We start from the raw sequence: 13,673 nt of genomic DNA, 5'->3' as shown, positions 1-13,673 counted from the left end.
GAATTTGGTTTTACCTAAAATCCCTGACCAGGCAGCTTGCTGTTGTCGACAGTTCTATTTATTTAACTATACTATCTGCCAAGGTACATTTAAAGATAATCAGACAAAAGACCGTGTTTTTATATATCACTGGACAGAATCGGACTTCAAAAAAGGTTCGAATGAAATTGCTTCAGTAATTTTTCATTGGCTACAAAATACTTGCTTTGAAGGCGTGACCACTGTAAGGCTTTTTACGGAAGGTTGTGGAGGACAAAACCGGAACAGTTGAATGATCATTACGCTTCAATACTGGTTGGTAATGAAGCACCGCCAAATATTAACGACATTGTTTTAGTATTCCCTGTACCAGGTCATTCGTATATGCCGCCTGATCGCGTATTTGGCAGAACTGAGATAGAAATTCAAAATTATGACACTATTATTAAGCCTGAGAAATACATTGAAATCTGTAAGGAGCGTGGAACTGTTTTCAGTATGACTGAGAGCTGAAATATTTTTGACTGAAGAAGATATGCGAGAATTACCAAAAGAAGCTGGAAACTGGCATTTTAAATTTTGAACTGCTAAAAGATTTATTATAACACCAGATAATGTGTCAACCTGTGAAGTACTTGATGCAGGTGAACCTTTGGTATAACACCAATCTCGGAAAGGCACAAAAAGTACTCAAACCTGGATTTAAAGTTCAAAACTTTGAACTACCGCTAGTACCACCTGCAGTAACAGTAAAAGAGCTGAAAGTGAAAGATGTCAACAAGCTTTTGACTCTTCACTTTGTGGAAACAATACAGAATAGACCTGAAGAACGATCTGATGATGATAACGCCGGTGGACACATGGACATTAATAATGGCTTTAAATTACTTCACAGCAATTAATAGGACAAATCCAGATTTAAATAAGTAAATGAATACCCTTAAGGCATTTTTAAAATTATGTTTCCTGGAATGTGTATAGATTTAATGTAATGTTATTTTTTAATAACTTTCTGGTAAATGTATGTTTCTATCTGTTTCCCTAACTTAACCAGAAATTATTTCAGTCGTTTTAAAAATACCTACAGGCATTGTTTCCACAAAAATTAAATTATATACATTTTCTAAACAAACACTGTTTATACTTTTTCCCCTATTTTCTTTTTCAAACTGCTTCTTATCCAAAATTTTTATTTTCAAAATGTCTCTTCTCCATATTTTGGTTCCAAAACGTCCCTTATCCAAGAGTTTTTTTTATAACGAAATTTTGAAATAAGTTATTTTTATGATTTTTTTAAAAACAAAAATAGATAACTAAAAAACATGCGGAAAAAATTCAAGTTTATAGATACAACAGAAATTGTTAAGTAGGTTTCTTACTAATTACGGAAATTTGTGCCGATTCGATGAAGGACATTTTGGAACTAAGCGACTTATATGTATTTTTCCATCCATATTACATTCTGCTAATTGGAGTTAATTAAGAATTATTAGCACTTTTTTATACCTCTTCCAATCAGTACAGAATAACAACTAACAATAATTATTGCTAAAAATAAAAACAACGTCTACACAGCATCGTGGAACTTATCCTCTTAATATCTTTGGCCTGCACAGCGGATGTGACAGAGGCCAGCCTGTGTTACACATGCGGACATATCACATTCAGCTGTGGCGCTTGCTCGCCTCACACGAAATAAAAAGTAAATATATATGTATAAAGCAAGAACCAAGTCCATGTGAAAGAAAACATTAAACATATTACCCAATCGGCCGTGAAACTGAGTGTAGTCAAATTAGAAGTTAACTGCGTGCAGGAGTGACAGGAGTGAGAGAACTAGTGTCAACCATTTTCTGACATTATACTGTCCCTCACAAAAAAGGGAAACTCGTGCACAGATTTATTTATTTATGTATTTGGTACAGCAAGAAAGTATCGGGTCATCATGTCCTCTCTTACATCTAAGCAGGCAACCTTAACGAGCCAACATTTCCATTTGTATGGCTAACGAAAAATGTATAATCATCATAATGATAATAATGCTACTGACAATAAATACAGTCATGGATACATGGCGTTTAAGATATGTTGGGCTTATTAACACCATCCAAACAATTTCTTTACTCTGTTTTCATAGAATTGTCTATGTCATCTAACAGATATACATCACAGCAGTACAAATGGAATCAGTGTGGAGAAGTTGACATGTCAGACGAATAGTGAGAAGCAACTGGGTAAGGTTAGAAATGTCAGAAACTCATAAATGATGTTCCAAACGTGTTCCAATTGCTTCTTTTTGTTTTAAACCCACAAAAAGTGAAGCACCCAGAAGACATGTTTGGATGTCAATGCAACGTCGTAATCGTACACAACTTCGGTGGTTATGTAAATGATTAGAGGAGTAATCCTCTCTCATAAGAAGAGCCGCCACCAGACCGCATTAGTGTTTTTCTGTTTAGTGTCGTTGCCAGGCCTAGTATGGTATGGTAGAAAAGGGGTGTGAATAGCGTCAGATGTTCAGTGGTCACGATGAAGGACACGAAGATGCCGTATACTCGTGTAAGACATGGTTATCAGTACGCGACAGAGTTTGAAAGCGGTTGCGTTTTGGGTCTCAATTTGGTCAGTTTCTCTAATCGTGTAATATTCCATTTCTGGGGCATTCGAGTGTCACAGGGCCCAGTGTTGGACTGTCAACGTGAGGACACGAATACTCGACGCCAAGGTTCTCCTGCAATATTCTGTGTCATTCCGTACCACAGGTCGGATAGTAGAAGCGGAACTAGGAAATCATCGTCCCACGCATAGGCTGCCGTCGACACTGCAACACAAACGGCTGCAGTTGGAGTGGTGTCGTGGCCTGGAAGCATTGACCACTGTTGAATGGTGCCACACTGATTGCTAATGAATCGTGGTTATGCATTATCCCGGATGACCATTGGCAGTGAGTGACCTGTGGATAGGACACAACGTCCGAAAGTTCTGGAGAGGCATAATGGTGTTACTCCTAGCGTCATAGTGCAAGGAGCATTCAGTTCACGGCTGGTGGTAATTCAGCGAATGAGAGCACAATGGTCTGTCATGGACATCCTGTGACGTTATCGTTTAGCTCCGTGCGATAGTATCGTGATGCCATTTCGAACAGGACAATGTTAATCCACACCTGACGCGTGTCTATAAGAACTGTCTGTCTGATCCTTAGGTACTGCTGAGGCCAACAGGGTCCCCAGATGCGTACTCTATGGAACATACACTGAAAAGGCAAAGAAACTGGAACACCTGCCTAATATCGTGTAGGGCCCCCGCGAGCACGTAGAAGTGTCACAAAACGACGTGACGTGGAGTCGATTATTGTCTGAAGTGGAGGCGGAGGGGACTGACATCATGATTCCTGCAAGGATATCCATAAATCCGTAAGACACCGAGGGACTGGAGATCTCGTCAGAACAGCACGTCGCAAGGCATCCCAGATTTGCTCAATAATATTCACGTCTGGGGAGTCTGGCGGCCAGCCGCAGTTTTTTAACTCAGAAGAGTCTTCCTGGAGCTACTCTGTAGCAATCCTGGACGTGTGGGGTGTCGCATGGTCCTACTGGAATAGCTCAAGTCCGTCGGAATACACAATGGACGTGAATGGATGCAGGTGAACAGAAGACAGGACACTTACGTACGTGTCACCTGTCATAATCGTATCTAAACGTATCGGGGGTCCCATATCACTCCAACCGTACACGTCCCGCACCATTACAGAGCGTCCACCAGCTTGAACAGTCCCCTGCTGACTTCCAGGGTCCATGGATCCATGACGTTGTCTGCATAACCGTATGCGTCAAAGCGCTCAATATAATTTGAAACTAGACTCGTCCGACCAGGCAACTTGCTTCCAATCATCAACAGTCCAATGTCAGTGTCGACGGGCCCTTACGAGGCATAAAGCTTTGTGGCGTGCAGTCATCAAGGGTACACGAGTGGGCCTTCGGCACCGAAAGCTCATATCGATGATGTTTCGCTGAATGGTTCGCATGCTGACACTTGTTGAATGCCCTGCATTGAAATCTGCAGCAATTTGCGGAAGGGTTACACTTCCGTCACGTTGTACGATTCTCTGCAGTCGTCGTTGGTCCCGTTCTTGCAGGATCCTTTTCCGGCACCAGCTATGTCGGAGATTTGATGTTTTACCGAATTCCTGATATTCACGGTACACTCGTGAAATGGTCGAACGGGCATGGCTACACCAGTTTCTTTGGCACTTCAGTGTTTGTGGGACCACCTGGGACGTCAACCACGCTCCAGTGCCAGTATCCAATATATTGAGGACGAGTTCCAACAGCTGCGGTTCAGCTTGCCTCAGGGAATGATTCAAGCGTATCACTGGATGCATGCAAGCCAGAGCGAGCGCAACATCATACATAGAAATGGGCTCGTGTTGCCTAGGACTTTTTGAACATGCTTCGATTTTGTGAACAATGCAGTAACATCACATAGTCTCAAGTCGTGAAGTTTCATTTTTTTCCCTCCTCTCCTTCTGGGTGCTTCAATTTCTTTTATACATTTATTTATTTATTTTGTGAGGCAGTGTGCATGTTTGCAGAACGCAACTGTGACTGACTACAGCCACTTCTCATCATTTTACAGGTGTTATTGTTGTTGTGGTCTTCAGTCCTGAGACTGCTTTGATGCAGCTCTCCATGCTACTCTATCCTGTGCAAGCTTCTTCATCTTCCAGTACATACTGCAACCTACATCCTTCTGAATCTGCTTAGTGTATTCATCTCTTAGTCTCTCTCTACGATTTTTGCCCTCCACGCTGCCCTCCATTGCTTAATTTGTGATCCCTTGATGCCTCACAACATGCCCTACCAGCCGGTGCCTTCTTCGTGTCGTGCCACAAACTCTTCTTCTCCTCTATTCTATTCAATACCTCCTTATTAGTTACGTGATCTACCCATCTAATCTTCAGCATTCTTCTGTAGTACCACATTTCGAAAGCTTCTATTCTCTTCTTGTCCAAACTATTTATCTTCCACGTTTCACTTCGATACATGGCTACACTCCATACAAATACTTTCAGAAACGACTTTCTGACACTTAAATCTATACTCCATGATAATAAATCCCTCTTCTTCAGAAACGCCTTCCTTGCCATTGCCAGTCTACATTTAATACCCTCTCTACTTCGACCATCATCAATTATTTTGCTCCCCAAATAGCAAAACTTCTTTACCACTTTAAGTGTCTCATTTCCTAATCTAATTCCGTCAGCATCACCCGGCTTAATTCGACTACATTCGATGATCCTCGTTTTGCTTTTGTCGATGTTTATCTTATGTTCTCCTTTCAAGACACTGTCCATTCCGTTCAACTGCTCTTCCAAGTCCTTTGCTGTCTCTGACAGAATTACAATGTCATCGGCGAACCTCAAAGTTTTTATTTCTTCTCCATGGATTTTAATACCTACTCCGAATTTTTCTTTTGTTTCCTTCACTGCTTGCTCAATATACAGATTGAATAACATCGGGGTTAGGCTACAACCCTGTCTCACTCCCTTCCCAACCACTGCTTCTCTTTCATGCCCCTCAACTCTTATAACTGCCATCTGGTTTCTGTACAAATTGTAAATAGCCTTTCGCTCCCTGTATTTTACCCCTGCCACCTTTAGAATTTGAAAGAGAGTATTCCAGTCAACATTGTCAAAAGCTTTCTCTAAGTCTACAAATGCTAGAAACGTAGGTTTGCCTTTCCTTAATCTAGCTTCTAAGATAAGGCGTAAGGTCAGTATTGCCTCACGTGTTACAACATTTCTACGGAATCCAAACTGATCTTCCCCGAGGTCGACTTCTACCAGTTTTTCCATTCGTCTGTAAAGAATTCGCGTTATTATTTTGCGGCTGTGACTTATTAAACTGATAGTTCGGTAGTTTTCACATCTGTCAACACCTGCTTCCTTTAGGATTGGAATTAATTACATTCTTCTTGAAGTCTGAGGGAATTTCGCCTGTCTCATATAACTTGCTCACCAGATGTTAGAGTTTTGTCGTGACTGGCTCTCCCAAGGCCGTCAGTAGTTCTAATGGAATGTTGTCTACTCCCGGGGCCTTGTTTCGACTCGTGCAAGAAGTAACCAGTGTGTTGTACTGAGTGCCCCTTCTGTGTTCCAGCTGCGACTGCAGGATTACAAAGAGCCCGCGGCGCGCCCGGTCCGTGAGCCCGAGCACCGCCTGCCGCCCATCAAGGAGTTCCAGCGGGAGTTCCGCGCCTGCAAGGAGCGCACCGCCTCCTCCTCCTCAACCAGGATACGGTCAGTACAGCTCTCCACCATGCCCACACATACCTGGTTACGCTCAGTACAGCTCTCCACCAGACCCACACACAGCTGGTTACGGTCGGCACAGGCACCACTCACTCACCCCACAGAGTGTTAGTCAGTACACACACACACACACACACACACACACACACACACACACACACCTTAGGCCGGTATTACACTATCATGTTTCTTTGACAAAGAAATGTGACCAAACATTCGTCAAATTTCTTTGACAAAGATATTTGACGTTGCGCTAAAAAGGAGTATTTCACTGTCATCATATGTTTCGTCAGAGTTCAAGATGGCGCAACATCAACTTGTTAGTGTGGTGCATTTTGAGGAGAAGGGGCGAAAACAAAAGGAAACATATTTGGGTGAAACTATGGGTTTTACGTCCAGATAAAAGCATTCAGCAAAATTTTTTTTACGCTACGTCAAGTTTTACATAAATTACTTACGAATGGATGAGAGTGCTTTTCAGTATTTGCTCATCAATGTGGCTACTCGTATTACAAAACAGAATGCTCAGTTCAGAAATGCTATATGTGCACAAGACAGGCTCACCATTACACTGCTATTTCTTGCTACAGGAGAGAGCTATTCTAGCTTACAATACAGCATTCCAGTAGCACAGAGCACGGTAACCAAAATAATTCAAGAAACGTGTGAAGCGATTTATAAAACAATAAGGACGAATATCTGAAAGTAAATGAATATTTAGTACACACAATACGGGTAATAAGAACTACTTTCATTTTACGATACTTTAATTAATAGAGTTAGTGTTCCAACAACTATGAACTTAATAAAAAGAACGAAACAGATTAAGCACTTTTTAACTAGTGACATGCAGAATTCAGAAATAGACGAAGTAGAATAGATAGCTAGTATTTTTTTATTTTAGAGTGTTTTCTTCTCTTCTATTCCGGCTTGCTGAAAAGCTGCTTGGATGATACTTCCTGGCAGATTAAAATCTATGTCCGGACCGGGACTCGAACTCGGGATCTTTGCCTTTCGCGGGCAAGTGCTCTACCATATTTTTTTCCATTTCTTTCGATACAGTTCGTTGCGTTTGGTCTGGGCGGACGTCACAAGACGGTTCAAGTTGATCATTGATTCCTTGACTCAGTTTTTTTTTCTTTCTTTTTTTTCTTTTATTAGAGTGGGCACGCAGCCCTCTGACCGGACATGCTGACCCACCGTCCCGGCAAAATGTGTGCTGAGCTACCCAAGCACGACTCATGACCTGTTTTCACAGCTTTAATTTCGGAAATACCTCGTCTCCTACCCTCCAAACTTCACAGAAGCTCTCCTGCTGACCACACAGAGCTAGCGCTCCTGGAAGAAATGATATTGCGGAAACATGGCTTAGCCACAGCTTGGGGGATGTTTCCAGAATGAAATTTTCACTCTGTAGCGGAGTGTGCACAAGATATGAAAACTCCTGGCAGCTGGGAGGACAGGGCGTGACTCCTGCTTGGGTAGCTCAGATGGTAGAACACTTGTCTGCAAAAGGCAACAGTCCCTAGTTCGAGTCTCGGTCCCGCACACAGTTTTAATCTGCCAGGAAATTTCATATCCGCGCACTCTCCGGTGCAGAGTGAAAATTTCGTTCTGGAAGCTGCCTGGGTGTTTCAAGATGTAGAAATAGATGGCTGTGGTTGTGATTGCGGATTGGAAGGCGCCTCCAGAATATTCCACTTGCTGATCAGCACAAGTCCGTACAGTCAGGATGTAAAATGGTTCAAATGGTTCTGAGCACTATGGGACTTAACTGTTGAGGTCATCAGTCCCCTAGAACTCAGAACTACTTAAACCTAACTAACTTAAGGACAACACACACATCCATGCCCGAGGCAGGATTCCAACCTGTGACCGTAGCGGTTGCGCGGTTCCAGACTGTAGTGCCTAGAACCGCTCGGCTACTCCGGCCGGCGTCAGGATGTACTCTCGTTATTACTTTGACAAGAATTCCCAGTGAGAAAGTGAAATTTATTACTATAGCTATTCAATGGGATAGTAAGAACACATAGTCGTTACTCCTACTATAACTGAATACGGTCAACTTACACGTTCACCATCCCTTCTACCACAGAGCAGTTAACGTCCGAATTCCACATTCCCTTTTCGATTAAATCATTCTGGGTGTTGGGCTACGTCATTACGAAACAGTAAAACAATTGTACCATCGACGTTCCAATCACGTTCCAGAGACCGCTACAAAGACTGTCGAAACCTAAGTGGTATAGTTCTTTACTGTTCTGCAATGACGCGGCTCAACACCCAGAATAATTTTGTAATCTTCGTGTCCTCTTTTGTGTCAATACTAACACTCTTTACTTTTCCTCTTGCAGGGTGTATTCAGTACACACATTATTTACTCGTTCTGCAACAAAGTGCAATCCGGACACACTGTCCTCACTCAATCTATTCCTATATGAAAGAAAAAACTGTTCTCACTAAGAATACTAAAGAATAAAGTGTGTATGCACACCTGTTATACCCTCATAAGAAACTGCTGTCAGAATATACACTCCTCACGACTTATATGCACAACACGGTGCAGTTAAAACCCGTTCTCCTCCTTCTTCCTACCAAGGGAGATGCTCCATATGAACACTCCTTACTTCTCCTGCTCTACGCTGCATTTGAAGTAGATACTCCTTAGACAACGGGATACAATCACAATCCACATTCCTCACTTCTCCCACACCAGGATAGTCATGAGTTAAATTTAAAACAGAATACAGGTATTTCGTTACTTCTCCTACAGAAGTCAGTCCTTGCGATGCACAATGCTTACTCCTCTTACTCTACGACAGAGTCAGTTCATTTACCCTTTATTCCTTCTACAACATTATGCCGTTAGACCACGCAATCCTAGCACATCCTACTCTAGGATACGCGAGGAAAAATAATCCTTACTCCTCATATTCCAAGCTAAGTCTTCATGCTCACTCCTTATTCCTTTTGTAACAGGCTACAGTCAGAACACATACAAGTTACATCTCTTACTCAAGCATATTTTTAGTATGTATATTATTTATTCCTACTGTAGCACGATGTAGACAGTGCTATGGGCTTGATGACTTCTCCTTTCTCTTTATGGATCAGGAGTCCGTCACGACACACACATCTTAGTCCTATTACGCTAGAATACATCATAAATAAACACACTTTATTCTTCGTAAACCAGGCTCTGTCCATGATGTTTTCTCCTTTCAGTTTCTACACCAGGATGCGGTCAGGACATTCACTCTTAGCCCTCCTGTTCCAGGATAGAGCCAAATGCACCATATTCCTCCTACACAGGGTACTCCATACGTTATTTCTCCTATTACAGGCTACAGTCGTGTTTCGCACTACTTACTCCTCCTACCTGACAATAAGACACATTGCTAGTACTTTCCATACCCGAATACGGTACGATACACAGCCCTTAGGTCATCTGTGCCAGGTTATGTTACAGATGCTCATACTTTACTGCTCCTAACCTAGGATACAGTCAGACAGACACACACTTCTTAACCCTGTTTATCCAGAGTACCGACAGGATGCTCGCTCCTTACGCCTCCTATTCCAGGATTAGTTCAGATAGCACATTCAGTACACCTCCGATATGCGACTGTAACCAGAACGCACCCGCTTTACTACTCGTTATTTCTCTGCATCTTGTGGAAGGAAATCATTCTCCGTCTAGTAAATAATAGATCAACAGCAGTTTTCTGTAACTGAAGTAATTATTTCATTAGTAAAGATCCACTTATTGTGATAACAATGCTCAGTATACACAATACGTATTGCACTTGTTGCGAGGGCGTGCTCAAAAGCAATACCTTGGTTGGTGGATTGGTTGGTTGATTTTGGGGAGGGGGACCAAACTGCGTTGTCATCGGTCCCTTCGGATTAGGGAAGCGTGGGGAAGGAAGTTTGCCGTGTCCTTTCAAAGGAACCACGCCGGCATTTGCCTGAAGCGGTTTAGGGAAATTCTAAATCAGGATAGCCGGAGGCGGGTCTGAACCGTCGTCCTCCCGAAAAGTAATGCCTCCGAATTTTTATGTGAAAACTCTTAAAGCTTTTTAAATAAAACAACCTTATTGACATTGTACATCTTTATTCTTCACGTTTACATACTTGAAGACCTCTGCCGCTAGAGAGCTCCGAATTGTAGCGTGAAGCTTGGCAGTGTGTAACGTAACTATGACGGTGCATCAGAAAGAGTGCGCTGTAATCGAACTTCGAATCAGAACAGTTATTCCACACACAGAGCGCTCTCTCCTTCAGCATGTCAATGCTAGACCGCACACGAGGGCTGCGATATCTGCAACAATCCTACGTTCTTGGTTCAGTGTCATCGATCAAGTTCCATAAAGCCTCGAGTTGACCCCATTCGATTTTTATCTGTTTCCAAGACTTAAAGAGCATCTTCGAGGACTTCACTTTGATAGTGATCAAGCGGTGCAAGTAGAGGTGAGGTTGTAGCTCCGCCATCAAAGGCAAATACTCTACAGTGACATATCAACACACTAGTCTGTCGTTAGGAGAAATGTGTTCGTCGCCAGGGTGAGTACGTTGAGAAATAAATATGTACGCACGAAGAATAAAGATGCAGAATGTTAATTGCGTTTCTTGTTTTTTTTTAAAAAAAGGTTCAAGTATTTTCACAACAAAATTTTGAGACATTGGTTTTCAGCACGCCTTCGTACATTATGCGTGCGCTGTCATTTGCTTTTGATTTTCTGCAGTCCTGTAACAGCAACTGATACGCTAGTCAAAGAAAATTATATTGCTGTCCTATACAGCAGAGATATTTTATTTATTTATTTCTGTAACCGAAGAACAGTGTCTCTCTCGACATAAATTATTACTTAACTCATTACTTTGGCACTACGTTCTACACATTCCCCAGTTCTGAAGCAGAAATTTCGTGACGCAGTATCCAAAGTACTATTTTAAATATGGATCAGTACTCTACAAACCACTGTATAGTGTGTGGCAGAGCCTGACATTCCACTTGCGTTCGGAGGGTGGGAGGAATTACTGTTTAAATGCCTCTGTGCACACTGTAATTAGTGTAATCTCGTCTTCGAGATCACTATGGAGGCAGATGGCTCTACAATATTCCTAGATCGTTCACCTAACGAAGGACAGCTCGCAGCCGTCTTCAAGCGACGGCCAATCCGAGTTTTTCAGCATTAACTTGGCTCTTTTCCATGGCTCAGACACACGTGTGACAATCGGTTCTGCCCTTCAATGCATACGTTCAACAATCCCGTGCTATTCTTACACTTCTGGCAATTAAAATTGCTACATCAAGAAGAAATTCAGATGATAAGCGGGTATTCATTGGAAAAATACATTATACTAGAACTGACATGTGATTACATTTTCACGCAATTTGGGAGCATAGATCCTGAGAAATCAGTACCCAGAACAACCACCTCTGGCCGTAATAACGGCCTTAGTACGCCTGGGCATTGAGTCAAACAGAGCTTGGGTGGCATGTACAGGTACACCTGCTCATGCAGCTTCAACGTGATACCACAGTTCATCAAGAGTAGTGACTGGCGTATTGGACGAGCCAGTTGCTCGGCCACCATTGACCAGGCGTTTTCAGTTGGTGAGAGATCTGGAGAATGTGCTGGCCAGGACAGCAGTTGAACATTTTCTATATCCAGAAAGGCCCGTACAGGACCTGCAACATGCGGTCGTGCATTATAATGGTGAAAAGTAGGGTTTCGCAGGGATCGAATGAAGGGTTGAGCCACGGGTCGTAACACATCTGAAATGTAACGTTCACTGTTCAGAGTGCCGTCAATGCGACAAGAGATGACCGAGACGTGTAACCAATGGCACCCTATACCATCACGCCGGGTGATACGCCAATATGGCGATGACGAATACACGCTTCCAATGTGCGTTCACCGCGATGTCGCCAAACACGGATGCGACCATCATGATGCTGTAAACAGAAAAATTCATCCGAAAAAAATGACGTTTTGACATTCGTGCACCCAAGTACGTCGTTGAGTACACCATTGCAGGCGCTCCTGTCTGTGATGCAGCGTCAAGGGTAACCGCAGCCATGGTCTCCGAGCTAATAGTCCATGCTACTGCAAACGTCGTCGAACTGTTCGTGCAGATGGTTGTTGTCTTGCAAACGTCCCCTTCTGTTGACTCAGGGATCGAGACGTGGCTGCACGATCCGTTACAGCCATGCGGATAAGATGCCTGTCATCTCGACTGCTAGTGATACGAGACCGTTGGGATTCAGCAAGGCGTTCCGTATTACCCTCCTGAACCCACCGATTCCATATTCTGCTAACGGTCGTTGGATCTCGACCAACGCGAGCAGCAATGTCGCGATACGATAAACCGAAATCGGGACAGGCTACAATCCGACCTTTATCAAAGCCGGAAACGTGATGGTACGCATTTGTCCCCCTTGCACGAGGCATCACAACAACGTTTCACCTGGCAACGCCGGTCAACTGCTGTTTGTATATGAGAAATCGGGTGGAAACTTTCCTCATGTCAGTACTTTGTAGGTGTCGTCACCGGCGCCAACCTTGTGTGAATGCTCTGAAAAGCTAATCATTTGCATATCACAGCATCTTCTTCCTGTCGGTTAAATTTCGCGTCTGTAGCACATCTTCGTGGTGTAGCAATTTTAATGGCCAGTAGTGTATTTGGTACTGGTCTCACAAACTTGAGCAAATTTTGGATTGGGCAACTGCACAGTATCGAAGCAGTTTCCTTTCTAGGCTAACCGCATTATAATAGTATCCTGTCAATGAACCTGAGACAGTCATTTGCTTTACCTATGACTATGCGGCGACTATTTCTTAAGGACTCCATGATTAAAATATTTATAGTGGATCGACCACCAGCCCCTATAAGCTAATGATCAATGTATCTGGAATGGGTTGACAGTCGGACGGCGAACAGTCCGACGGTTTGAAGTCAGGCAGTGGAGGCGTGAGAAAGTGGGTGTATTTCGAGATGGATGGGGACAGTGCGTTGTGTTAGGGCTGCTTAGGATAGCGTCCGCAAGAAGCGAGGAAGATATACGAGTAGAACTGCTGCGCGTGTGGTACTAGTATTTTTGTTTCGTTATGAATGAGAATGTTTGAAAGCGTGTCCTAATGACCAACTGATATGCTACTTTCTTGTTTAAAATGAATGTTATAAATAGTGTAAACAATATTTTAACTACTGGCCGTTAAAAAACGTACTTTTCAGAAAAAGTTGGAACTAAAAAGGTCAGGACCGCCAAGACCCGATGTAAACATTGTACAGACTCAAAATGCGTGCAAAGGCAAAAACAGTTTTACCAGAAACTTACACTTTATCTAAACCTGCGGACTGGCTGGGCGGATGTGAA

General features: G+C 42.9%; 1 protein-coding gene across 1 annotated transcript in view; it reads left to right on the top strand.

Moving 5' to 3' along the window:
• LOC124593945 (fl(2)d-associated complex component) overlaps positions 1–13,673 on the top strand; it is a 550,167-nt gene that overhangs the window by 527,572 nt on the left and 8,922 nt on the right. The window contains exon 5 of the mRNA XM_047132294.1: positions 6,138–6,277. Within this exon, the coding sequence (XP_046988250.1) occupies positions 6,138–6,277 (140 nt within the window). The remainder of the gene's footprint in view (positions 1–6,137; positions 6,278–13,673) is intronic.

The sequence above is a fragment of the Schistocerca americana genome, chromosome 2 (assembly GCF_021461395.2).
Source record: "Schistocerca americana isolate TAMUIC-IGC-003095 chromosome 2, iqSchAmer2.1, whole genome shotgun sequence".
In the NCBI taxonomy this organism is placed as follows: Eukaryota; Metazoa; Arthropoda; class Insecta; order Orthoptera; family Acrididae; genus Schistocerca; species Schistocerca americana.
The sequence above is the reverse complement of the archived record's forward strand: the minus strand, read 5'-3'. Positions and strand labels throughout refer to the sequence as shown.